The 26,263-nt window shown below is 36.6% G+C and overlaps 1 protein-coding gene across 6 annotated transcripts in view; it reads left to right on the forward strand.

The window, feature by feature from the left end:
* BAZ1B (bromodomain adjacent to zinc finger domain 1B) overlaps nt 1-26,263 on the forward strand; it is a 79,628-nt gene that overhangs the window by 34,444 nt on the left and 18,921 nt on the right. For all 6 annotated transcript variants that reach the window (XM_081298368.1, XM_081298369.1, XM_081298370.1 and 3 more), the window contains exons 7-12: nt 9,644-11,342; nt 13,133-13,271; nt 14,007-14,140; nt 18,663-18,768; nt 19,587-19,685; nt 23,407-23,584. In XM_081298368.1, coding sequence (XP_081154494.1) covers nt 9,644-11,342; nt 13,133-13,271; nt 14,007-14,140; nt 18,663-18,768; nt 19,587-19,685; nt 23,407-23,584 — 2,355 coding nt within the window. The remainder of the gene's footprint in view (nt 1-9,643; nt 11,343-13,132; nt 13,272-14,006; nt 14,141-18,662; nt 18,769-19,586; nt 19,686-23,406; nt 23,585-26,263) is intronic.

Genomic DNA, 26,263 nt, shown 5'->3' on the forward strand with positions numbered 1-26,263 from the left:
TATTAATTTTGGGATAGCAGAATAATGCACTAGTAGATGAGTTTATTCTCTCCGACTCCAATAAGATTAGATTTATACCAGATTTTTGAATTTTCTTTTTTTCTTTTCTTTTGGTACTGGGGATTGAATCCAGTGGTGCTACATCATTGAGCCACATCACTAGCCCTTTTATTCCTTATTTTGAAAAAAGGTTTCACTAAGTTACTGAGAGTAGTCTCAAACTTAAAGTCCTCCTCCTGCCTCAGCTGGTGTTACAGATGTGCACCATTGTGCCTGGCCAGATTTTAAAATCTAACATCATATAATGATTTTGAAAATTTCCAGATATGTGTTTCATTAGGCTGTGATAATGGGGGCTATGAGGGGGGGCACATTGAATAGCTTCCCTTAATTTGATTTATTTTTTGCTGTGTATGAATAATTGAAAAAGTAAAACTATACAACATTTTTTTTCCCTCTTATATTCTTTTTGGAAACAAAAATATTTTGTGAATGGATTCTTAAAATGAAAACTTGTATATCAGGCAAGATGATAAATTATTACTGGCAGCTGTGGGAAAAAACCTGGAAACTATATTACTTTGAGTGATATGTTAGTAGTAAATAAATCTAGCATCTCTCTTCAGAATGATATTTTCTCCCTTGAATCATCTCATTTTATTTTCAGAGCATTTTTATGAAATTGTATAGTGTATGTATTATTTTATAGATGGGGAATCTGAGATCCATTCCAATTAGAAGTGGATAACAAGATCCCAGACTTTGGCCTAGGATAATTGATTGTCTTTTCTGTCTCAGAGTTCCTCCAATAAGATTTAGGGGGTGGGGCTGTGCTGGGCATCAAACATAGAGCCTCTCAAATGCTAGGCAAGTGCTCCATCACTAAGCTGCATCCCCAGCTCAAATTCTTTTTTTTTTAATGTAGATTTTTGAGATTTCTCATTTTTCTTTTGTTGGTAAATTTAACTTATCAGTATACTGGCTGTTATTTTCATTTTGGTCTTTAGATCACAGTATGATTAGGACATGTTCAGAGTCTATCCCACTGGTACAGTGTGTGTATTCTTGAGGCCTTGGGTTCAGCACCAGAGACAAAACATTAAAACAATGCCAGACTTTTGGATTTCTTCCCTTTTCTGCTTTTTTTTCTGGCAGTACTGAAGATTGAACCCAGGGACTTGTACATGGTAGACAAGTACTCTGCCACTAAACTATCTCCCCTTCTTTTTTTCAAATCACATCTATTTATCTATCTATCTGTCGATCTACCTACCTACCTACCTACCTATTTATTTTTTGTGGTGCTGAAGATTGAACCCAGTGCTTCACATGTGCTAGGCAAGCGCTCTGCCACTGAGCTACAACTCCAACCCCCTCCCTCTTTTAATTATTAAAAATTAAGAACCCTTCAAGTCATAACTAATAACTAAACAACCTTAATTATCTTATACTAATTATGTTGACATAAATATATTGAAAACTAATTTTATTTCTGTAGAACATTGGTAAAGATTTCTTCCCAAGCTGGGACTGTCCCTCAGTGGTAGAGCATAAGACAGTCTCTCTCTCACACACACACACACACACACACACGCACACAGACTTCCTCCCACATTTCAGCATTTAGCAAGTATTGTTCTACACCAGCATCATTGAACATTATCATCTATCATGTCTTACATTTTTATTATTTTCTAATAAAGACTCATTTATGAATTAGCTTATTCTAGATCAGAATGAAAATTTCCATGAACGATAGTTAGTCTGAAATTTAAAAAAAAATTTGTATTAAGAAAATTGGAGCTCAGTGTCATTTTATTGCCATAGATGATACAGCTTTCTGTGGTTATCACACAGAATTAACTATATGAAAATCCTTATAAAAGTTCACCTCTGAGTGGGATTTAGACTTTGGATAACTTGAACCCTTAAAATCTTAGTTTTTAAAAATCTTATAGCTATATTTTTTATGTATTTTTAAAATTGTTTATGTTTAGTGATTCAAATATATAAATAACATGGCGAAATTACTATTTATGAGTAAGAGGTCTTCTGGCTTATTAATAGAAAAAAGCTGAGCTCAACATTATGTAGGAGCCAGAGATTAGAATTCTGTTTACTTACATCTCAAGGAAATCTCTGAAGATAACTGCTATTCTCAAAAAATTTTAATGAGGGCATAAATCACTAGTTATTAAATTTAGCTATAATTCAGATTGCAATTAGGATGTGCATGCTTGCTTATATTAAGCTACTGTAAAAAGGCAGTGAGTGATTTTACTTAGAAATTGAGACTCATATAAAATACTGGTCTATAAAATCAGGAGCATGTACACATCTTTATTTTCCATTTTCTATACCTGAAAGCAGTAATTTCTTACTCTCTGATACTCATTGTTTGACATTTCACTGATTGTCTTCTATGTTTTGCATATAAGCTATGTGTTTTCCTTTCTTAAATTAGTTTTCTTAAAGGGCCTCTGATATCTTATCAGGGTAGAACAGAATAGTGAACCCAGATAAGTAGACCATGAAACAGTGCTTTGGATTCTTTCTTCATTTAAAGGAAGTTTAAAATAATATAATGAGCGTTATCCACCCTTCCCAAAGGCATGCAAAATTTTCTCTGTCTCCTCTTTGATTTTTGTAGAATATAATTTCCTACCAGGCTACTGAATACAGCTGCTAGAGAGCAAGGTGTATCCTGGGAAGAGGAATCAAGTTCTGAGCATCAGCTTTAGGAAAGGATCAGTGGGAGAGTGCTCAGGTTGGAGACTGCAGAATTACCTAGACAAACAGGAGTGTTGAGTGGGGCCTAGTGTGATGATGATGATGAGGCTGTGTTTTGTGGTCTTGTAAACCTTTTCTAGAATATAAGTTCTACCTGACTTACTCAATTTGTATCCTGTGAGTTGGGCATAGCACATTGCATATAATGGGCATATGGCTGTTTAATTCATTTCTTGAAGAAGTCATTTGTTAAGAAAAATGCCACTGACATTTGGGTTTTGGGGCTAGCTAAGTTTTTATAGGCCTGATGACTTGGAAGAATGATTTACAAAGCAACTAGATGCTAAAATAATTTCTCTTCTGCCATCTTAGCTGCTCATTTCCCTCTACCTACACAACAGCCCTATTTTTTTCTTAGAGTTCACTATCTTTGTAATGATGGGTGCTAATAGGGAAACCTTTGAGTAAAGAAATAAGTAAAGAAAATGATACTTCTAAAAACATCCGGAAAAATTTTTTTGATGACTGTTGGTCACATAAATTCTAGATCAAAAGACATTTTTAAAAAAAGACATTTGGAGGGCTCGGGTTGTGGCTCAGTGGTAGAATGCTCGCCTAGCGCATGTGAGGCACTGGGTTCGATCCTCAGCACTACTTAAAAATAAAATAAAGATATTGTATCCACCTAAAACTAAAAAGTATTAATATTAGGGGAAAAAAAGGACATTTGGAATCCTGAAATAATTTGGACCTTTTTTTAGCATTTTTCTTACAACATTTTAAAAGCATTTTATTTTGAAGTGATTTCATAAGAAATTGTTGGAATACTAAAGAATTTCCATGTATTCAATAACATTTCTTGAATATTATAACCTTTATCATAACTTAATATAACCCAGTTAAGTATAAATCTAGATGTCCTCTTAAAACATACCTGAATATGTGTTTCTTTTTGTGTGTGTGTAAGTTTACTGGGAATGTAACCCAGGGGCAATTTACCACTGAGCCACATCCTTGCCCTTTTTACTTTGTTATTTTGAGACAGGGTCCTACTAAGTTACTTAGGGTCTGACTCAGTTGCTAAGACTGGCCTTGAAGTTGTGATCTTCCTGCCTCAGCCTCCTGAATCACTGAGATTGTAGGTACACACCACCACACCCAGCCTGAATATGTGCTTTTTGAAAATAAGGATATTTTCTAATGTAACTGTAGTATAGTTATCAAAATCAGGAAATTAACATTGAATCAATACAATAATCTGCAGTTATAACTCAAATTTTGCCTAATAAAAGCCTCTGTCATCCTTTCCTTTTGTTTTGTTTTGTTTTGTTTTGCACTGAGCATTGAACCCAGGGGTACTTAACCACTGAGCCACACACATCACCAGCCCTTTTTTAATATTTTATTTTGTGACAGGATCTTGCAAGTTGCTTAGGGTGTTGCTAAATTTCTAATGCTGGTTTTGAACTCACAGTCCTCCTGCTTCAGATTCCCGAGCCACTGGGATTACAGGTGTGCCTCATCACACCTGGCTAGTATTGGAAATTTAACCCAGGACCTTACTCACTGAACTACATCCTCAGCCCTTTTTATTTTGTTTTGAGACAGGGTCTCACTAAGCTGTATGGGCTGGCCTTAAACTTGAGATCCTCCTGCTTCAGCCTTTTGAGTAGCTGGGATCACAGGTGTATACCATCCTATTCAGCTAACCTTGGTGTTAAAAAATATATATATATTTATATTAATATATATTAATAACTCTTTATTTTATTCATTTATGTGGTGTTAGGGATTGAACCTAGGGCCTCTTATGTGCTAGGTGAACGCTCTACCGCTGAGCCGCTACCCCAGCCCCTTTTTAATATTTTTTTAGTTATACATGGATACAATATCTTTATTTTTTTAAACTCTTATTTATTTATTTATTTTTATGTGGTGCTCAGGATCGAACCCAGGGCCTTGCACATGCGAGGCGGGCACTCTACCGCTGAGCCATAACCCCAGCCCCACAATATCTTTATTTTGTTTATTTATTTTTATGTGGTGTTGAGGATCAAACCCAGTACCTCACATGTGCGTGGCGAGCGCTCTGACACTGAGCCAAGACCCCAACCCCAACCTTGGCATTTTTGAGTAACATGAACTAGTTATTTTGTAGGATGCCCTTTGATTTGGGTTTGTTTTCTTATTAGGTTCAGATTAGGAATACCACAGAATGGATATATTTTTCTCAGAAGATCAAATCAGAAGGCACCTAATATAATTTTAATTTGTCCCATTACTAATGGTTGAAATGCATTTTAAAATATAATTCTCACTTGTCCTAAACAAGCTTTTTAAGTAGGTTCCTAGCTCTAAGATTTCTTCTGTTTTTTTTCCTCCCTCCCACCCTCCCTCCCTTCCTTCCTTCCTTCCTTGCTGAAGTTGGCCTCAAACTTGCAACCTTTCTGCCTCAACCTCCCAAATATCTGGGATTATAGAGATGTGCGTCATTGTACCTGGCTAAGATTTTTCTTAATTAAAATTTTGCCTTTAAGGTTCCCTCTTGAGTTAGAGACAAAAGCAGAAGTACTTAAACAAACAAACAGGAGCTTGGGATATAATTCAGGGGCAGAGTGTTTTCCTAGCGTGCTCCAAACCCTGGGTTCAAACCCCAGCACCATAGAAAATAAAATAAAGAAAGAAAGAATATTATTTTCAAAATTTTTTAAAAATACTTCAGAGTAACACATTTAGAAAATTGGCTGACAAATGCATATAGAGATTGAGATTGCCCTCAGATCCCAAACATGAGAAGAATGAAGTAAGAGTCTGGTATTGATTGCCAGAGTTTTCTCATCTAAGATTTTGTATATTAGATAATACTGCTTATTATTAAATTCAGCATTTTAGATGTTACAAATGGTTTCTTCACTTTTTATTTTACTTTTTACCAACAAACATGGTGTTTATGGTGGTGGCATGTTCTACGCAACAGGATAGATGTAGGATTGTGTATACCCTTGTTTTTCTTTCTGCCTTCCCCATTGCTGAGAACACTCCTAAGTATGATTACCTGTTTGGCAATTAGGAAGGGCCTTGACCAAAAAATTTTAACCCTGCCAATCTGGGTATTCATTCTTCTCTTCTCCCTGCCGTTATGCTAGTCTAGAAGGCAAATTGCACAGAGTGGGGCAGAGGGGAGACCCTTAGCACATAAGTGGTTTTATGCTTTTTCAGATCCCCCTGAGTCCAGCCGTGCCGGCTCCCTTGGGCTGTGACTCCCCAGCATACCCATGCTGAGATGACCCAGTTACTGAAGGACTGCTCACGCGGGAGCCGGCCTATTGGGAGGGGGTTGGGTGAGTTCATTTTTTTCATTTTTCAGAAATACAAATTTATGGGGCTGGGGATGTGGCTCAAGCGGTAGCGCGCTCTCCTGGCATGCATGTGGCCCGGGTTCAATCCTCAGTACCACATACAACCAAAGATGATGTGTCTGCAGAAAACTAAAAAAAAATTATATATATATATATATATATATATATATATATATATATATATTAAAATTCTCTCTCTCAAAAAAAAAAAAAGAAATATAAATTTATGGTGTGGTTTGTCCATACACACACAAACACAAAAAAAGCCCACACCTTATAAATAAAAATGGGTGGCTGTACCTTCTCATAACAAACCTTCACCTGTATTACTGCTTTATAGTAGTATGCTTGAGTCAAGTTAAAGAAACTTATTCTAAATTTGAATGTTTTTAAGTAGGAGAAATACAATCAGTAAATTAAGAAGAGATCCAGTTAAAATAGATCCTACTAAAAGATACCTACTTAAATGCTAAAAACAAAACAGTCTCATATTATTCTCTTTTTCAATATTAGATTTATTTTAGGATAATTTTTAAGCAATAGCTTGTTCTGAGCATTAGAAACATCACTTTTTATGGCTGTGCTATGGATATTTTCCAAGGTTGCCTGAATAAAATGGTTCACTTTGGGAGACAACATGTTTGTATTTAGTTCCTGACCAGGTAGTGTTGGATCTTCCTTTGTGATTTGGAGGGTATTTTCTGATATAGTATTCTTTTTAAAATACTTATAATATTAGTATCCAGCAGGAGAATGGAATTTGTGAAATAACTTACTTTTCTTTACTTATTTATTTTTAACATTTTCAAATTTGTCCTGGGGAGCTAGGACAGGGAAACTTTGTATTGGGGAATTCATGAGTAAAGAATGTGTTCTTTTAAGCACTATACCTTTTTGTCAGCCTGTCCTGAGGATTACTGGGAAACAAAACATCCAGTTTTAAAACAGAAAACAAAAACGCAGTCAGTATAATTCTTAGAAGGCAGATCAGCTTTTAAAGTTAGAAAATTTAGCCAGAAGAAAAAAGAAAGAAAATTTAGCTAGAAGAGAAATTTGTTAAGCGTAGCTTACTCATGCAGAGCACACCCTACTTCTGTAGAAGTCTTGTATTGCTGTTCCTGTTTCTCTGATGATTCTGCCTTTAATGTTTAAATTTTTTCATTCTGTTTTTTTGTTTTGTTGTTGTGTATCGTTAGGGCCTGAACCCATGCTAGGCAAGTGCTGTACTATTGAGCTACATACATTCCCAGCCCTAGTATTTTGAGTTTTCGTTGGTATTATAGCACAGCTTATTAAATTTTACTACATCTTTTGCTTTACTCCTAAGAGCATGGGATTATTCAGTGTTCTCTCTTTATTTTACCTTAGCTATTTCTCTGTAGCCTTTTTTAGTGGCTTCTGATTTCATATTCCATAGTCTCTGGCTGGGGGATTGGTTTGCCTGCAATCTTGTTTTATACTAGCTTGTCATACCTACTGTCTCCAGGCTGCTTCTTTACATGTTGCTTTTCTCAAGTTAGACCTATTAAAAAACTTGAAGTTTCGGAATTTTGTGTGTTTGTATGACTCCTTTTGGCAGCAGAAGTCAGGTATTCTGTAGGTTATCTAGTCTTTCGATCCTCTTAAAACTTTTTCTGAAATAGGCTATAGTTTTTCACTGCTTGGTATTTCTTTCAGTTTATGTTTTAGTTGTAAGTCTTTTCTTTTTTATTTGTAATTACAATCTTTAAATCATTAAAATCAGATGGTTTTATTTTTAAAGTACAGATTTAGTTATTTATTTTTGCTACTGGGTTGCTTTACCACTGAGTTGCCCCAATCCTTTTTATTTTTTATTTTGAAATGGTGTTGTTAAGTTGCCTTAGGGCCTCAATAAAGTTGCTGGCACTGGCCTGGACCTTGTGATTATCCTGCCTCGGCCTCCCAAGTCACTGGGATTATAGGCGTGTGTGCCTGGGTGAAGAACACATTTAAATAGGGAAAGAGTGGTATTGTGACAAATGGAAGGGGTTCTAACCTATTAACTAATTATGTGTGATGGAGATGGAGGGGTGAGAGTAGGTAGGAGAAGCTACTTTTCTAGGAGACAGGGAAGAGGAGTAGGCTAAGGGAATACACCATGAACGGGGCCTGTGGGGGTCCCCATTTCAGTTGCCTGGTGGTAGAATTGGAGAGAGGCTACTTGTGTATTTTATCCTAGCCATGTTAGAGCTAAGTGTAGAGTGAATAAAATGTGAACCAGTCGGGATTATGGTTTTTCCAGGTAAATATAATAGAAGAAGAGAGACAAGGGAATTGTATATTTATATTAAGATTGATTAAATGACTAACTGGAATTTAAACTGGATAAAGAAGGATGAGCAGAGCCAGGTGGTGCATCCGTTGTGCCAGCTACTCAGGAACTGAGGCAGGGGCCTGGGCAACATAGCAAGACCCCTCTCTTAAAATAAAAGGACAAGAGGTTGAGGGTGGTGAAAATGTACTAAAATAAATGGATTTAAAGTCTTGGGAGATTGGAGGATTGTGTGGTTGGAGTACTAGTGGGAGAGAATTTGAGAAATATAGGCTGTTCAAAGAGAAAATTGTATGAAATTAATGAGAATTTAGACAGCTCATAGTTAAATGTATTCATGGAAATGAGTTACTTAGTTACAGGGAAAGGACAGAGAGGAGTTTGAGAAACCAAGGTCAGGAGGTTTCCTTATCTGTGAGCAGTTTTTATATTTTTATTATACTTATGGATACTTTTATTAATAAAAGATGCCTGAATTTAGACAAAAATTTGGAATATTACACTTTATACTTAAAATCATAGCATGCTGTGATCCAGAATAAAAGTTTAAAGCATTAAAATACAGTCCTACTTCATAGCAGTTCTCTTCTGGAAGTGCTGGGCCTCAAACCCTGGACCATGCTTGGTCAGTACTTTACCACTGCACTCCCCCCTGCCCAAGGGCAGTGCTTTTAAAATTACTCAAGTATTACTGTTTTTTAGGTATTCCTTATCTGGCGCCTGTGGGTGATGGTCTCCAAAATTATATGCATAGTTTTTATGTGTTGTTTCCAGGGATAAGGTTCACAGATTTCACTGAGATATTTAAGAATACATAGAGCTACTTATGTAGCAAAAACGTCTAATATCAGGGACTGGTGATGTAGATCAGTGATATAGTACTTGCCTGGTATGTGTGAGGCCCTGTGGTCAATCCTTGGCAGAAAGTAAGCAAATAAACAAATGGTTTAATCTCAGAGTGTAGACTTTTTCCCCTGATGCTGTGGCTCGAACCCTGGGCCTCATGTATGCTGGGTAAGTACTCTACCATTGAGCTGCACTTTCAGTCTCACAGTATAGATTTGTAAGTCTGGTTATTCAGAGATGTTTGTATTGATGTGGCAAAAACATTAGCTAACAATAATGTCTTTGCTTTTTCAGGGACAGTGTCTATAAAGAGAAGTGAATATGTAGTTTTACGTGAATACCTGAGGATGAGGGCCTTTATGACATTGATTATTTTAAATTTAAAATTAATTTTTTCCCTATTCTTAATTTCTAGTACATGACTCTCAACCCTTCTACTAAGAGGAAGAATACTGGATCCCCAGATAGGAAGCCCTCAAAGAAATCCAAGGCAGACAGTTCTTTGAGTTCACCATTAAATCCTAAGTTATGGTGTCATGTACATTTGAAAAAATCATTGAATGGCTCACCACTCAAAGTGAAGAATTCAAAGAATTCCAGATCTCCAGACGAACATCTGGAAGAAATGATGAAGATGATGTCACCCAACAAGTTACATGCCAACTTTCACATTCCTAAAAAAGGCCCACCAACTAAGAAACCAGGGAAGCACAGTGATAAACCTTTGAAGGCAAAGGGCAGGAGCAAAGGCATCCTGAATGGACAGAAATCCACAGGGAATGCCAAATCTCCCAAAAAGGGTTTAAAGACTCCTAAAACCAAAATGAAGCAGATGACTTTGTTGGATATGGCCAAAGGCACTCAGAAGATGACACGAGCCCCCCGGAATTCTGGGGCCACACCGAGGTCCTCCAGTAAACCTCATAAACACTTGCCTCCTGCTGCTCTGCATCTGATTGCCTATTACAAAGAAAACAAAGACCGCGAGGACAAAAAGAGTGCCCTATCCTGTGTTATCTCCAAAACAGCTCGTCTTCTTTCCAGTGAAGATAGGGCCCGCCTCCCGGAAGAATTGAGAACTATTGTACAAAAGCGCTATGAGCTTCTAGAGCATAAGAAGAGGTGGGCCTCTATGTCTGAAGAGCAGCGAAAAGAATATTTGAAGAAGAAACGACAGGAATTAAAAGAAAAGTTGAAGGAAAAAGCCAAAGAAAGAAGAGAGAAGGAAATGCTTGAGAAATTAGAAAAGCAGAAGCGGTATGAGGACCAAGAGTTAAATGGCAAAAGTCTTCCAACATTTAGATTGGTGGATACCCCTGAAGGGCTGCCCAACACCCTCTTTGGGGATGTGGCCCTGGTGGTGGAGTTCTTGAGCTGTTATTCTGGGCTACTCTTACCAGATGCTCAGTATCCTATTACTGCTGTGTCGCTAATGGAAGCCTTGAGTGCAGATAAGGGTGGCTTTTTATACCTGAATAGAGTTTTGGTCATCCTGCTGCAGACCTTACTACAAGATGAAATAGCGGAAGACTATGGTGAATTGGGAATGAAGCTGTCAGAAATCCCGCTCACTCTGCACTCTGTTTCAGAGCTGGTTCGGCTCTGCTTGCGCAGGTCAGATGCCCAGGAGGAAAGTGAGGGCTCAGACACAGATGACAATAAAGACTCGGCACCATTTGAGGACAACGAGGTACAAGATGAGTTCTTAGAGAAGCTGGAAACCTCTGAGTTTTTTGAGCTAACATCAGAGGAGAAGCTGCAGATCTTGACAGCACTGTGCCACCGGATCCTCATGACGTACTCAGTGCAAGACCACATGGAGACCAGACAGCAGATGTCTGCAGAGCTGTGGAAGGAGCGGCTTGCTGTGTTGAAGGAGGAGAACGACAAGAAGAGAGCAGAGAAACAGAAGCGGAAAGAAATGGAAGCCAGAAATAAAGAAAATGGCAAAGAGGAAAATGGGTTAGGGAAAACTGATAGGAAAAAAGAAATTGTAAAGTTTGAGCCCCAGGTAGATATGGAAGCTGAAGACATGATTAGTGCTGTGAAGAGCAGAAGGCTGCTTGCCATGCAGGCCAAGAGGGAACGGGAGATCCAGGAAAGGGAAATGAAAGGTAAGATTTTACACCCAGAGAAAAGGGAAGGCCTTTAGGGGCTGGGGATGTGGCTCAAGCGGTAGCGCGCTCGTCTGGCTTGCGTGCGGCCCGGGTTCGATCCTCAGCACCACATACCAACAAAGATGTTGTGTCTGCCGAGAACTAAGAAATAAATATTAAAAATTCTCTCTCACTCTCTCTCTCACTCTCCTCTCTCACTCTCTCTTTAAAAAAAAAAAAAAAAAAAGGGAAGGCCTTTAGAAGATGGTAAAAGATGGGAAGTTTGTAGAGAAATGGGATGTCTCTGTCAATTATTTGCTTATTTCTGTAACAACCCAGAACCAGCTAGGTAATTCATATTATATAATCATATTACGTGTGTGGATGTTGCTGGGGATTGAACCCAGAGTCTTGCACACACCAGGCAAGCACTCTCCCACAGAGCTGTAGCCCTAGATCTAGGCTTGTAATATTTTAGACTGTTTGGCCTAGAATTCTGCAGTTGATGATAAGTTAATGTGATGGTGGCATCTTTTCTGGTTTTGATAAATGCCCAAACCCACATATAGACATATTGAACATAGCAGATTGCTCTTTGGAATTGCTGACTTGGGTTTGAATCCTTTTTGCTGTATTTCTTTGGCAAGTTATTTATCCATGCCATACTTTTCAAATGTTTGGTAAGATTGAATGACAAGGTATTTGAAGCCCTTAGCACAGTTGCCAACTGAGATAATAATTTTCCTTTATTATTATTTAAGAACTAAAAAATCTTGGGCTTTGATGGCACCATCAGATCTGAACTATTTATTCTATTTATTTAATTTTTATGTGTTGCTGAGGATCGAACCCAGGACCTCATGCGTGTTAGGTGAACATTTTACCACTGACCCACAACCCCAGCCCCACATTCCTTTATTTTATTTATTTATTTATTTATTTATCTATTATTATGTGGTGCTGAGGATCGAACCCAGGGTCTCACTCGTGCTAGGTGAGCACTCTTTCGCTGACCCACAACCCCAGCCCCCAGATCTGAACTTTTAAGAAAAAAATCTTATCAAATAATTCTCACAACACACAATTCACCCATTTATCATATACAATTCAGTGTTTTAAAATGCACTCACAGATATGTATAACCATTGCTACAATTTTGAAGTGGTTATTTAATTAGTTATTTTTATCCTGATCTTTTTGAGGATCCTGTGACTGGTAAGTGGGACTTCATGAAAATTTGAGGAATATAGGAGGATCGAAAAGAAATTGTTGCCTTATATGTCATTTCATAGATGAGAATTTGGAGAGAAATTGAGGTTCTCTGAGCATCTACCTTTTTTGTTGTTGTTGTTGTTGTTATTTGTTTGTACTGGGGATTGAACCCACGAATGCTGAGCTGCGTCCCCAAACATACATACATACATACATATATATATTTAGAGACAGGGTCTTGCTGAGTTGCTTAAGGCCTTGCTAAACTGCTAAGACTGGCTTTGAACTGGCCATCCTGACTCAGCTGGGATTACAGGTGTGTGCCTTACCGGACTGAGCATCTTTTTTTTTTTTTTTTTTGGTACTGAGGAATGAACTCAGGGGCACTCTATCACTGAGCCCCACATACCCAGCCCTATTTTGTATTTTATTTAGAGACAGAGTCCCGCTGAGTTTCTTAGCACCTTGATTTTGCTGACGCTGGCTTTGAACTTGTGATCCTCCTTCCTCAGCCTCCCAAGCTGCTGGGATTACAGGTGAGCACTACCATACCTGGCTTGAGCATCTACTGATGGACACTTTTTTATCTTTACCAGTGAAACTAGAACGTGAAGCTGAAGAAGAACGAATCCGGAAGCACAAGGCAGCGGCTGAGAAGGCTTTCCAGGAAGGGATTGCCAAGGCAAAGCTAGTCATGCGGAGGACTCCTATTGGTACAGATCGAAATCATAATAGGTAAGAAGTTTGATTCTTGTTATCTTATGGGGAGATTCTTTTGTTATTAATTAATGAAGCTATCTAAAGCATTAAAAATAGATAACCGTTTCTATTCAATTTTCCAGTTTTGATTGAAAACATAATTGCTTATCATACATTTACTGAACATTATCTATGCCAAATGCAGGGTTATAAAGTTAAATAAGATGTGTCCCTCAGCTGGGGTTGTAGCTTAGTGGTAGAGTGTTTACCCAATATTCAGGAGGCCCTGGGTTTGTTCCCAGCATTGCCACTAAGAAAATTAAAAAAAAAAAAAAAAGAAGGTGTTTTCTGGCTCTTGAAGTAACTAAAAATAAGATGAAGTGTATTCCAAATAGAGTTTCTTATGGTTTCTTATACACAACATACACTCTCAGACATTTTTTTTTTTTTTTTTAGCAGTACTGGGGATTGGACCCAGGGCCTTGCAAATGCTAGGCAAGCAATCTATCACTGAGCTACAGTTTCCAACCTAAATACATGCATTGTGTGGAATCCAAAGATAGCAATTAGCAATTATAAAGATTATAGACATTAAGTAAATTTTGATGTCCTCTGCTTTACCTTATCAGTTTTATCTGTTTGCAATTTTGAGCAAAGGTGCTATCAGCTGCAGTTTCAAATGCTTGTCATACTCTAGTCAGCTTTTCTAATATTAAAATCATCCCATCCTGATGTATTCATTATCTGATTAACACTGATTGTGATTTGTAGATACTGGCTCTTCTCAGATGAAGTTCCGGGATTGTTCATTGAGAAAGGCTGGGTACATGACAGTATTGACTACCGATTCAACCATCGCCGCAAAGACCGTGCAGACTCTCCTGATGAGGATTACTATCCCCGAAGTAAGCCTGTCTACTCTAGATACCCCTCAAATTGTGATAGGGTCATGTCCTAATAAACTCATCACAGGCTGAAAGGATTGCATGTTAAAAATGCATTGAACGCACCTAAACTTCCAGGCATCCCCCTTGGCAGCATAGCACACTGCGATGCCTCAGTATTTCCCCTGTGATTGTGTGACTGCCTGTTGCTGGCCTGGGAAAAGATCATAATTCAGAATTCAAAGTACCGTTTCTACTGCATTTGTATTGCTTTACACCGTTGTAAAGTTAAAAATTTTAAGTCAAACCATTTAAAGTAGGGACTCTCAATATTTGTTTTACCCAACTCATGTAGGCACCACATTAAGGAGTACTACCTTTCCATTTCCTTAAAAAAAGCTAGAAGTATTTAGTGAGATGAGTGGTTGTGAATGCATAGAGAGAAGGAAAGAAATTCATATTTTATTACCAGTTTTGTTCTCACTATTGTTGAGAGGATAAATAGCTTGAATATTAGGATATTTGGGCAGTAAATATTTATAGGCATAGTTTTCAAACTTTGTACTTTGTAAACTTCTTTATAGGTGCTTCAGGGCTTAGAATTGAGGTTAGGAACTAAGAAAGCAGAGTTATATCTTCTATCCCAGCAGCTTGGGAGGCAGAGGCAAGAGAATTTCGAGTTTAAGGTCAACCACAACAATTTAGAGAGGGCCTAAGCAATTTAGCAAGACCCTTTCTCAAAATAAAAAATAAAATGAGCTAGGGATGTGGCTCAGTGGTTAAGTGCTTCTAAGTTCAATTCCTGGTACCAAAGAATATAAATAAATATGTTTCCGCGTTCTTTGCTTTTAAAAGTATTTATTCAAGATTTTTGGAGCGTCTCTTGTCTACAAAGAAATTTTTTAAAAATAGAAAACAATATAATTTAGGAATAAGATCAAGCATAGGAATATTTCCATATGTAAATAACATTTAAAAGCATGTTAATTATGTCTCAGTGCTATAGTTACATTCACAGTCACTCTAATAAATCTCAAAACTGTAGCTAACTTAAAAAAAAATGTTTAGGGGCTGGGTTTGTGGCTTAGCTCGCCTACCCTGTGCAAGGCACTGGGTTCAATCCTCAGCACCACATATAAATAAACAAATGAATGAATAAATAAAATAAAGATATTGCATCCAACTACAACTAAAAATATTAAAAAGCAGGACTCATAATAATAATACTTGGCACATGTCATTTAGAGAAATCTAGGAATTCACTAATGCATGTAAAGCAGTTTTGTCCTCTTAAATGCAAATGTTAAGTCAATATATTACTTACATTTTAAATTTTTATTTAGGATTTATGAAAGATTTTCATTTTTAAATATGACTAAAAAATTTTAGTACTTTCAGCAATTACAACAGAAGATTCCCTTTTGGGATTTCTTTCTCCATATTTGTTTCATAAAGCAGAATATTCTATAATTAGCATTTTTAATATTTTTTACATTTTACTATTTTTGCTTTTTCTTATTTATTCTTTGCCGAATTGTATTCACAGAAAGCTTTCTAAGAAATGGTTTTCTTTTTTTTTAATTGATTTATTTTAATTAGGTATATATGACAGCAGAATGCATTTTGATTCATTGTACACAATTGCAGCACAACTTTACATTTCTATGGTTGTACATGATTCATGTAGCATCACACCATATGTCATGAGGGGCCCTAGACAGTCTTCTTCATCTTGGCACATTTATATAGCATGTTGGGTTTGTAAAATAAACGCAAATTACTTTTCTGAATATGTATTTTCATTCTTTCTCGAAATATACCTGTTGAATATATTTTAAGAAATTAAGTTTCTCTTTTTTTTTTAAGTTTTAAAAATGAGATGCTTGGGGGCTGGGGTTGTGGCTCAGTGTTAGTGCACTTGCCTAGCATCCGTGAGGCACTGGGTTTGATTCTCAGCACCACATACAAATAAATACAATAAAGGTCCAACAACAACTAAAATTAATTATTAAAAATGGGATGTGTGGGTCAGATTAGGTCTTCTCAACCTCCATGTTACTAACACTTTGAGTCAGAGAATTCTTTGTAGTGGAAACTGTTCCATGTTTATGTGATGTTTAGCAGTACCCATAGCCTCTGGATGTCAGTGAAAACCAAGCACTGCTCCCTGTTGAGAATCATTGGGTTAGTAGAACCCAATGAAAATTGCTTCTCACATTAGATTATTACATTTCTTTAAGAAATATTCATGTTTTAAGTAGTACTTCATTTTAGAGAAACTCTTAACCCAAACTTAAACTCACAGAATTGCGTTTTTTGTTTGTTTGTTTTTGATAGTACCAGGAATTGAACCCAGGTCCCTGTACATGCTAGGCAAATGCTCTACCACTAAGTCACATCCACAGCCCATACTCAAAGAATTGTTAATAAGAAAACTACTAATATTATTATATATTCCCAAACTTCAAATGTAAGGTGTTTTCATGTTGAATTATATTAAGTGTAGATTATGTCGCCTTGTCAAAAACTGTAGTTTTTATAGACTTTATAAATACCCAGCTGAGGTCACTGTTAAATTAGCAGTTAACTGTGGAGTCAGGATCATCAGAACCAGGAGACATTACTGAAAGAGGTCTGTCTTATAATGTGTTTCAAAAGCCAGGTGGCAGCATGGCATGGTCATGTCTGCCATACCTGTAATTCCAGCTTCTTGAGGAGGACAGCAGATTCGAGATCGCTTGAGCAAAGTGAGACCCTGTCTGAAAATAAAATTTTTAAAAGGCTGGATGTTTAGTTGGGTGGTAGAGTACTTGGCTGACGTGCAAGGACCTAGTTTCCATTCCAAAACAGGTAGTGATTAAGCGGACAGCTTGGGGTATCACAGTGGTAGAGCACTTTCCTAGTACGTTCAAGGCCCTGTGCTCCATATCCAGTACTGCCAGAACAACAACAAAACCTTATGTCAGTTACATAGTTAAAGAGATCATGGTTACATAGTTAAAGAGATCCTCAAGAGAGAACTGGGCATCCAAATCCCTTTATTTGTACAGCAGGTTTTCTTTTGTTCCTGAGGATTGAACCCAGGAACACTGTACCACTGAGCAATCCCCACACCCCTGCTTCCCCATCCCTCAACCCTTCCTTGAGATAGGGTCACACTAAATTGCCCAGATTGGCCTTAAATGGGCAGTCCTTCTACCTCAGCCTCCTGAATAGTTGGGATTTATGAATATGTAATGCTGTGCTTGGTGTTGTGGATGTTCTCGTTTAGTGTTTTCTAGTTCTAGGATGATACTATCTCTTCAAAATTACCCAACAACTATAAATTACATGGGATTACATGGTAGAATTTCATGGAAATTGCTTCAGGTTAAGGGGAAGAGAATGGGGGCAGGGAGAGAATGAATTATAGTATTAAGTCAGAATGAAAATATTGTGTTCTAAATTGGGCTTTGATAAATTGGCTTAAGATATATCTATGTTAAGGTCATAAACATGTATATATGTGAACTGATTTATTAAAAAGTTAGTGGTTATAATTTGACATTTGAAGTCTCCAAAGTTAAGTCTGTAGTATTTTCTATATTCTGGTTATCTCCATTTCTTCTCAGGTGTCTTTGCTGTTAACATCATTTAAAAGGAACATTCATTTTTTCTTTTCTTTTTTCTTTTCTTTTTTTTTTTTTTTTTTTGCAGTACTGGGAATCAAATCCAATGCCTCAGTCATTTGAGGCAAGCGCTATTATCACTGAGCTACGTCCCATTCCAAGGATTCCTTATTTGCTTTGATATAAAGTTATTTAGTCATCCCTCTACTCTGTTCTAAGTTACTATACTCTTAAAATTTTAACTATACAGCTGTTCAACTGTAAAGAGTAAATACAGGTACTTCCTAACTTCCTGTGGAGTTATGTTCCCATAAACCCACTGGAAATTTAAAATATTATATGTTGAAGATGCAGTTTAGGGCTAGAGTTGTAGCTCAGTAGAAGAGCGCTTGCCTAGCACTTGGAGTCCCTGGGTTCAATTCTCAGTACCACATAAAAATAAATAAGTTAAATAAAGGTATTGTCCATCTGCAACTAAAAAAAAATTTAAAAAATAAAATGCATTTAATACATATATCCTAAACAGCATGGCTTAGGAGCATCGTAGCACACTGTAAACCATCATTGCTTACCCTTGTGAATATGTGGCTTGCTGACACTACCCAGCATTGCAGTAGAGTGCTGTATTGCATATTGCAGACCCAGGAAAAGTTAATAAAAGTTTGAAGTACAGTTTCTAATGATATGATGATGTGTATCACTTTCCTATCATCATAAAATGAAAAAGTTGTAAATTGTATCATAATTTGAAGACCATTTGACTCAGATAATGTATTGTGCATGATATTTAAGGGAAATTTGTGTCTACGCTACATGTCACATATTTGATAGACAGCATCTATGTTGTTAGTTGTTGGGCCTGGCATAGGGTACTTAGTTTTGAAATGAGGAATTAGTATTTACTATGATCAACTTAATGGTTACATTCTTCTTAGGTAAGAAAACAAACTTAGGCAAAAACACAACTGTTAACACACAGCATGGATCAGCAGTAGAAATGGCTGTGGAGACTACCATTCCCAAGCAAGGACAGAACCTATGGTAATGTGAGCATTCATCTGGTTGCTCTTTCTTTTTTCTTTTTTTTTCTGAAGTGTTAAGGAAGAAAATATTTAGTATAATGACATCTAATAAGAACATTTCATGTTACTTTGAATTTTTGAATATTAAAACTGTTTTAAAAGCAGATTTGATTTTCTGATAAACAGATATTTGTATTTCTAAACATTTGGAATTTGATTTTTCCCTCTGTAATAACTTTGTATATTATATAATATCTTATAATATTATATACTATCTTATATGGCAGTAGAGAAGCTCTTGAATCTGGGAACAGAAGATTTAGGATATTCCTGAATTAGGTTTTATTAATTCATTCAAGTTTATTAGTTTGGTAATTATTTATACTTTTTATAAACTATATAACAAATTTATTGATTAAAACTTATTAAAGAATAGAAATTGTATGTACATCCAGTAGCCTTCCTTTTTTGCATAGTTGTGCTTTTTTAGCAAGAAACTAGGTTTTGAGAGGGCCCTTCTAATTCCTTTAACTGCATTAGCTGTGATCAACTGACTTTTCATCTTTCAGGTATAGGTTTTCTTTTTGGAGTTATGTGGACGTATATTTCTATTAACTTTATAAAATTTTACATAGTACTAAAGAAACACTGGCTCCAGTGTTGTGATAAAGCTGACAATTGGCATTGTGGAAAGAGTGAATTATTTATTCTAATTGCAGATATTAGACTGTAAACAGGTTTAGGATTTTCCTTTTACAACTTCCACCACCAACCCTTGATCCATTATTGTTTGACTGATGGCTTTTCAGAGTTGTAAGATCTGTTTTACCTCTACAGGTTTTTATGTGATAGTCAGAAGGAATTGGATGAGTTGCTAAACTGCCTTCATCCTCAGGGAATAAGAGAAAGTCAACTTAAAGAGAGACTAGAAAAGAGGTAAGGATTTTTCTCTTGCTTCTCACATCTTCTCTTCAATGGTAGATATAAATATCTGAGGAATATTTTAGGTTTTGCTTATAAAGTAAAAATTTTAAAATTTCTGTAACCCTTGGATGTTCATATTTTTGGTGCATCATGCTTATCTGGAAAAATATACCTTTAAATCATATATAATACAGGCTACCAGGATTTCTTATTGAATAATGCTTGCCCTGTATCAAGCTGTTAGCCTCATTGTAATTAGGCACTCTTGCAAACATAGTACCAGATGGGTTGGTTTTTTAAAGTGTTCCCTTCATTAAGCTGGTGCATTGGCACACCCCCCTAATCCCAGCAACTCTGAATGCTGAGGATTGCATTTTTGAGGCCAGCCTCAGCAATTTAGCAAGGCTCTTAGCAGTTTAACAAAACCCTGTCCCAAAATAAAAAGGGGTAAGGTTGTAGCTCTGTGGCACAGCACCCCAAGTTCAATCCCCAGTACCAAAAAAAAAAGTATTTTGTCACGATTCACCGTAGCCCTAAAGTGGAATGTAAATACCCATCATGTGGATAAACAAAATATGGTATTTCTGAATGATGGGATATTATTTAGCCACAAGAATGGAATGAAGTGTTGTTACAACATGGATGAACCTACAAAATGTAAGGTTTGAATGAAAGAAGCCAAATATAAAATACTAGGTATTTTATGGTTTCTTTTATATGAAACATCCAGAAGGGGCAACTACTTAGAAACAGAAAGCAAATTCCTCATTGCCAGAGAATAGGGGAGGGAATATTAGGACTGTCAACATGCATGAGTCTCTATTTAGGGTTTTGGAACTGCTTTAGAGCTTGGTAGCTGTGATGATTTTATAACATAAAATCCCATAAAACAATACCTTTTTTAAATGGTGAATTTTATTTTATATAAATTATATCTTTTTTTAAAAAAAGCTGGGCCTCATCGAATATACCTGTAATCCTAGGTATTTGGGAGACTGAGGCAGGAGGATTAGAGGTTTAAGGCCAGCCTGGGCATGCTAGTGATACCTATCTCACAATAAAAAGGACTGGGGGTATAGTTCAGTGGTAGAGTTGTTGCCTAGTATGCATGAGGGAGGCCCAGGATTTCATACCCGATATGAGAAACAAAACAAAATTAAAATCCACAAAACCAGTCTTGTTTTCAAAATAGCATCCACTTCATATAGAGTTTTTTTGATGCTATTTCTGTTGTATCTACTCTTTATATCAAAGGCAGGATAAGGGTTTTTGGCTTAAGACTACTTCTAATTTCTGACCACATATTTATTTTCATGGCTGAATCTAGAGTTCGTTCAACAGATAAAAATACCATTTAGTACATACTCTATGGTATTGCCAGACTTTTTGGACTGGTGATAGGTATATCGTATTAATTTTATTCCATTGCTTAATATGTTCATTAATTAAAATTATGCTCACAATCGTGTTTCTTAATACAAGTGTATCTTGTCAATTTAAGAAAGACAAAGTGTTAGTACCCAGAACCACAAAGAAATACAGATCTATGAGGTTCCTCCTCTTTGGTCAAAGTATTTTTATAGGCATATGAGTAGATTGAGAGGACCTGTTCTATTCATTAAATGCAAACAGATCAAAACTTCTTGTTCATGGTTAGAGACTATCAGGATTAAAGATGAAAGCTAGGTATGGTAAAAGCCAGCACTTGAGGAGGCTTAGACAGGAGGATCTAGAGTTCAGTGCCAGCCTGGGCAACATACTGAGACCATGTCTCAAGGTAAAAACTTTTTTTTCTTTTTTTTTTTTTTTTTTTACTGAATATTTTTAGAATTCCTTGGAGCTAGGGGCAGTGGCACACATTTAAAATCCCAGCAACTTGGGAGGCTGAGGCAGGAGGATTGCAAGTTCAAGGCCAGCCTCAGCAGTTTAGAGAGACCCTGCCTCAAAATAAGAAGTAAAAAAAGCTGTGAAGTGATTGAACTTGGGGTGCTGTGCCACAGAGCTACAACCTTACCCCTTTTTATTTTGGGACAGGGTTTTGTTAAACTGCTAAGAGCCTTGTTTGCTTTGTTTTGAAATTCTGTTCTTTTCTTTATAGTACTAGAGATTCGAGCCAGGTGTGCTTTATCACTGAGCTGCATCCCCAGCCCTTTTTATTTTTGATTTTCAGACAAGGCCTCACTAGGTTGCTAAGGCTGCCCTTGAATTTGAAATCCTCATGCCCCAGCCTCCTGAGTCACTAGGATTATAGTCATCTACCACTCCGCTGGCTTGTTTTGAACTCTAAAAAAAAAATTTTTTTTTTCAGTTGTAGATGGACACAATACCTTTATTTTATTTATTTTTATGTGGTGCTGAGGATCAAACCCAGTGCCTCATACGTGCTAGATGAGCACTCTACCACTGAGTCACAACCCCAGCCCCCTCTTTTAAACTTTTTTAAGGATACCAGGCAGTTTGGCACCTATTTAAGTGACATCATGTTTCTTATAATTAAATTGCACTTTTATTTCTGTATAATGTTCCATAAATCTATATAATATTAGTGAATTCACCCTAGTTTGTCCCTTCTTTTGGTGGTGATTATTTGAGTTGTTTCCTCTTGTGGGAGACCGGGGATAGGATAATGTTTCATGAGCCATTTGAGGTTCTAATTTGAAAACCAAAACATACATACTATTTATAAGAAAATATGTAAAGGGATGGGAATGTAAATAAAAGGGTGAGCAAAAGTATATGAGGGCAGCTAGAAGCATAAGAAAATAAGATTTTTATATTCATTGACTATAAAAATTAACCATGTACTTAGCCACAAAAGCTCAACAAATTTACAAACATTGACTTTAGGATATTTTCTCAGATTGCAGTAAAGTTAAAATGAATTCTTCATTAATGGCCAAAATGATCTTAACTGCCACTGAGTTAAGTGTATTCCTAGATGACACTTGCATCAAAGGAGAAAATGAAAGGGAGGTTCTGTAGCATCTGGAAATCGTGAAGGGAGAAACCAGCGTGACATAGTGAAGGTACATCCAAGGAAAATAATATTAAAGTCTTTATTAGTAAGAGAGAGGAACTTTGTGTTCAGCTTGGGTGACATGAGCTTTAGTGTTTATTTTGTAGGAAGCCTACAGGAAAGCCTGTGGCCCCTAGAGTAGAGTGCCTGATAGGAATCTATTGCTGGGACCTGAAAGGGTTAATCTTCAGTGTGAGACTAAACTCTGCTGAAGTTACCATGTAGTTTTGGTCGTACATTGACATTTCTTTGTGTTGTGATAAGTTTTAAGCAGACAATTTAAAATCATCCCAGTTTGGTGGCATTTTCTTGGAACAAACAATCAAGTGCAGGTTCTCCAGAGGAGCACAGCACCAGCCAAGCCTCCAGCAGTCCCATAGCTGACATTCCAGGAGAGTCCTGGGAGTCACAAAATGCACAAATCAGGTGTCATGAGTGAGAACTAGGAAAGGCATTGTTTACCAGACACCAGAATTAGCCAACAGAGAATAAAATAATTGTTTTTAGAATGAAGCAAGAATTAAGAAAAATTTGAAAATTGTGTACCTGAAACATGAGACTGACTAAAAAACAATAAGGAGAAAATAAGTTTTGTAGAAATAGAACATGTCATTCAAGTAATTGAAATTTAAAGAATATCTTCAAATACTCTTTTTCTTTTTCTTTTTTTTTCCAAATACTTTTTATTTCCCCTTTCCTTTGCCCCAATTCTTATAGGTACCAGGACATCATTCACTCTATTCATCTAGCTCGTAAACCAAATTTGGGTCTAAAATCCTGTGATGGCAACCAGGAGCTTTTAAACTTTCTCCGGAGTGATCTCATTGAAGTTGCAACAAGGTTACAAAAGGGAGGACTTGGATATGTGGAGGAAACATCAGAATTCGAAGCCCGGGTAAAGAGTATTAAAAAAAAAAAAAAAAACACTTTGAAAGCTGTTACCTAGAAAAATACAGTTTGAAATTGTTTCTTGATACTGTAATTGACTTGCCAAGATAACCCTAGAAATCATGTTTGGGTTTGTCCTGAGTGTTATGTATACAACCAAAAATTGTTTAAGTACGTTATTTTTCCCTTTGTTATCTTTTGCTGATTTCCAGAAAAAAATCTAGTAGTCTCCTCAGAACCTTTGTTTGAAAAGAGCTTATCTATTTACCTGAATGAAAACTGGCTGTCAAGCCATGGTCATATAACATTTCTTTTTTTTTTTGTTTGTGTGTGGTACTGGGGATTAAATCCAGAGCCTTGGCAAGGACTCTGTCAAATGAGCTATATCACCAGCCCATCATTTAACTTTTCTTTCCATTATGATACTTGTGCTTCAAATTGTGAAATGTGTCTGTGAATCCTACTTGGATCCATTCTGTATACTCTATCAGCTGAGTTAAGCTATGTTTAGTTGGGTGTCACTTATGCTAACTAAGTGAAGTATATTTTAAGGCCCCCTCACAGTCCTGATGTGTGAAAGGATCCTTAAGAAGTATAAGTAAAGCTGTTTCAAGAGACCCCTTATTCCATGTTACATAGGTCTATGTACCAAAGCTGAAGGGAAGACTGGCAAATACTATCAACTGTTATTGTAAGATGTGTTTTTCCGATTTTAAATCATAAAGTCCACATAATTCTAGATACTAATGTTTGTGGATCTTTTCAAATTATAGTCAGTCTTCTAACCATGGGCTCCACATCTGCATATTCAACCAACCACCGATCAAAAATGTTTGGGAAGGGGCTGGGTTTGAGGCTCAGCGGTAGAGCACTTGCCTAGCACGTGCGAGGCCCTGGGTTCGATCCTCAGCATCACATACAAATAAATAAATAAATAAAGGTGTGGTGTCCAACTACAACTAAAAAAAATATTTTAACCAAATGTTTGGGAAAATTTGTGATTGTACTGAACATGTGGAGATTTTTTTTCCCCTTGTCTTAAATTCTAAGAGATATTTATGTAGCACTTACATTGTAATAGGTTTCATAAGTCATTTAGAGCTTAATACATGGAAGGATGTACAGGCTATGTGCAAATACTGTACCCCTTTATATAAGGGACTTACACTTTCATGGGTATTAAGGAGTGTTTGTGTTGGGAGGTGCATCTGATAGTGTGGTGTGTGTATTTTTTTTTCCCCTTCTTTTTCCTTTTTTGAGGTGGGGTCTCATGTTGACCAAGCTGGCCTTGAATTTGTGATTCTCCTACCTTAGCCTTATGACAAATTAGGACACCACACATGACCACACCTGGCTTTTTGGCTTGTGTATTCTTACAGTTGTATAGTTTGGTGCATCTTTTTCATTTTCCCTAATTTGTAAATATCAATCCTTTTTTTTTCATGGTCTGCATTTCTGTTTCTTTGTTATCAGAATTAACAAATTACACATAACATATTACATATGTAAGTTTTTCCTTTTAACTAGTCTAGTGATGAATCCTTGGTACATTTTCTAGAAAAACAGATTTAAATATATTTGTGGTTCTGGATGATACTTGAAGACTTGTTGAACCTAAGTGATTTTGTTATTTTCCAGTACTACGTATTTATTTCATGTCAGATGGGTGATATGGTGAGGTTGTAACGAGAGAACAGTGTGAACATGCAATCATAACCTGAAAAGTAGCTATACACATACTTTTAAAATTTTAACAAATGCTCAACAGTTGCCTACACTGCTCAATCCAGACCTCTTTCTTAGTGACATTGAGTTATATCTCTTTTTAGCTGCAAAATGGAATTTCTAAATTGGTATGCCTTCTGTAACAAGATAGTGTGCAGTGTGTAAGAGCATGATTTATTTTTGAAAAATTGTCATTTGATAGATAACTTCTGAATTATTATAAAGAGAAGATAATAACTTGTATATACACTAACTAAGAATATTTTCACTAAGCATCAAGTAGAACAGTTTAAAATCTTTTCACCAAAAATACCTTTATTGTTGAAAGACTGCCCAAAACTTAGTTTATTTAGGCTTTTAATCAAGAAACCTAAAGCTTCCAATTAGAACTTCTAACTAGCATGAGGTGATCAGGTTAAACCCTTATAATATGAGTAAGAATAACTTTAAAGTTTTGACCTGGGCTGGGATTGTGGCTCAGTTGTATGGCGGTTGCCTAGCATGCGTGAGGCACTGGGTTCCATCTCCAGAACCACGTAAAAATTAAAAATAAAGGTATTATGTCCATCTATAACTAAAATAAATTTTTAAAATTTTTTTTAATATTTAAAAGAAAAGTTTTGACCTATACATTCTAATCGAGGAAATCTGCTGGCCTCCATCAGCAGAGCATACAAACAAAATGAGTGATGAGAAGCATATCCAAAGTGAGTACAAAGTATCCTATAAAATGCATGTGCTTGTATTTTCAAGGGGAATCATGTCTAATTCCCAAAGAGTAGTAAGGGGCACAGAAACAGATAGGAGTTCATTAACCCACAAGGACAGCGAAAGAAATAGAGTCCTGTACCCTGGAATGAAATTTAGGCTTCATGGACCAGGTGGTATCCAGGCCAGACCAGGAACATGAATGAATATTGATGTCTGTGAGGAGGGATCTGTAGGGCTGGAGAGGAAAAAC

This window comes from Spermophilus citellus (assembly GCF_964194105.1).
Source record: "Spermophilus citellus genome assembly, chromosome: 6".
Lineage (NCBI taxonomy): Eukaryota > Metazoa > Chordata > Mammalia > Rodentia > Sciuridae > Spermophilus > Spermophilus citellus.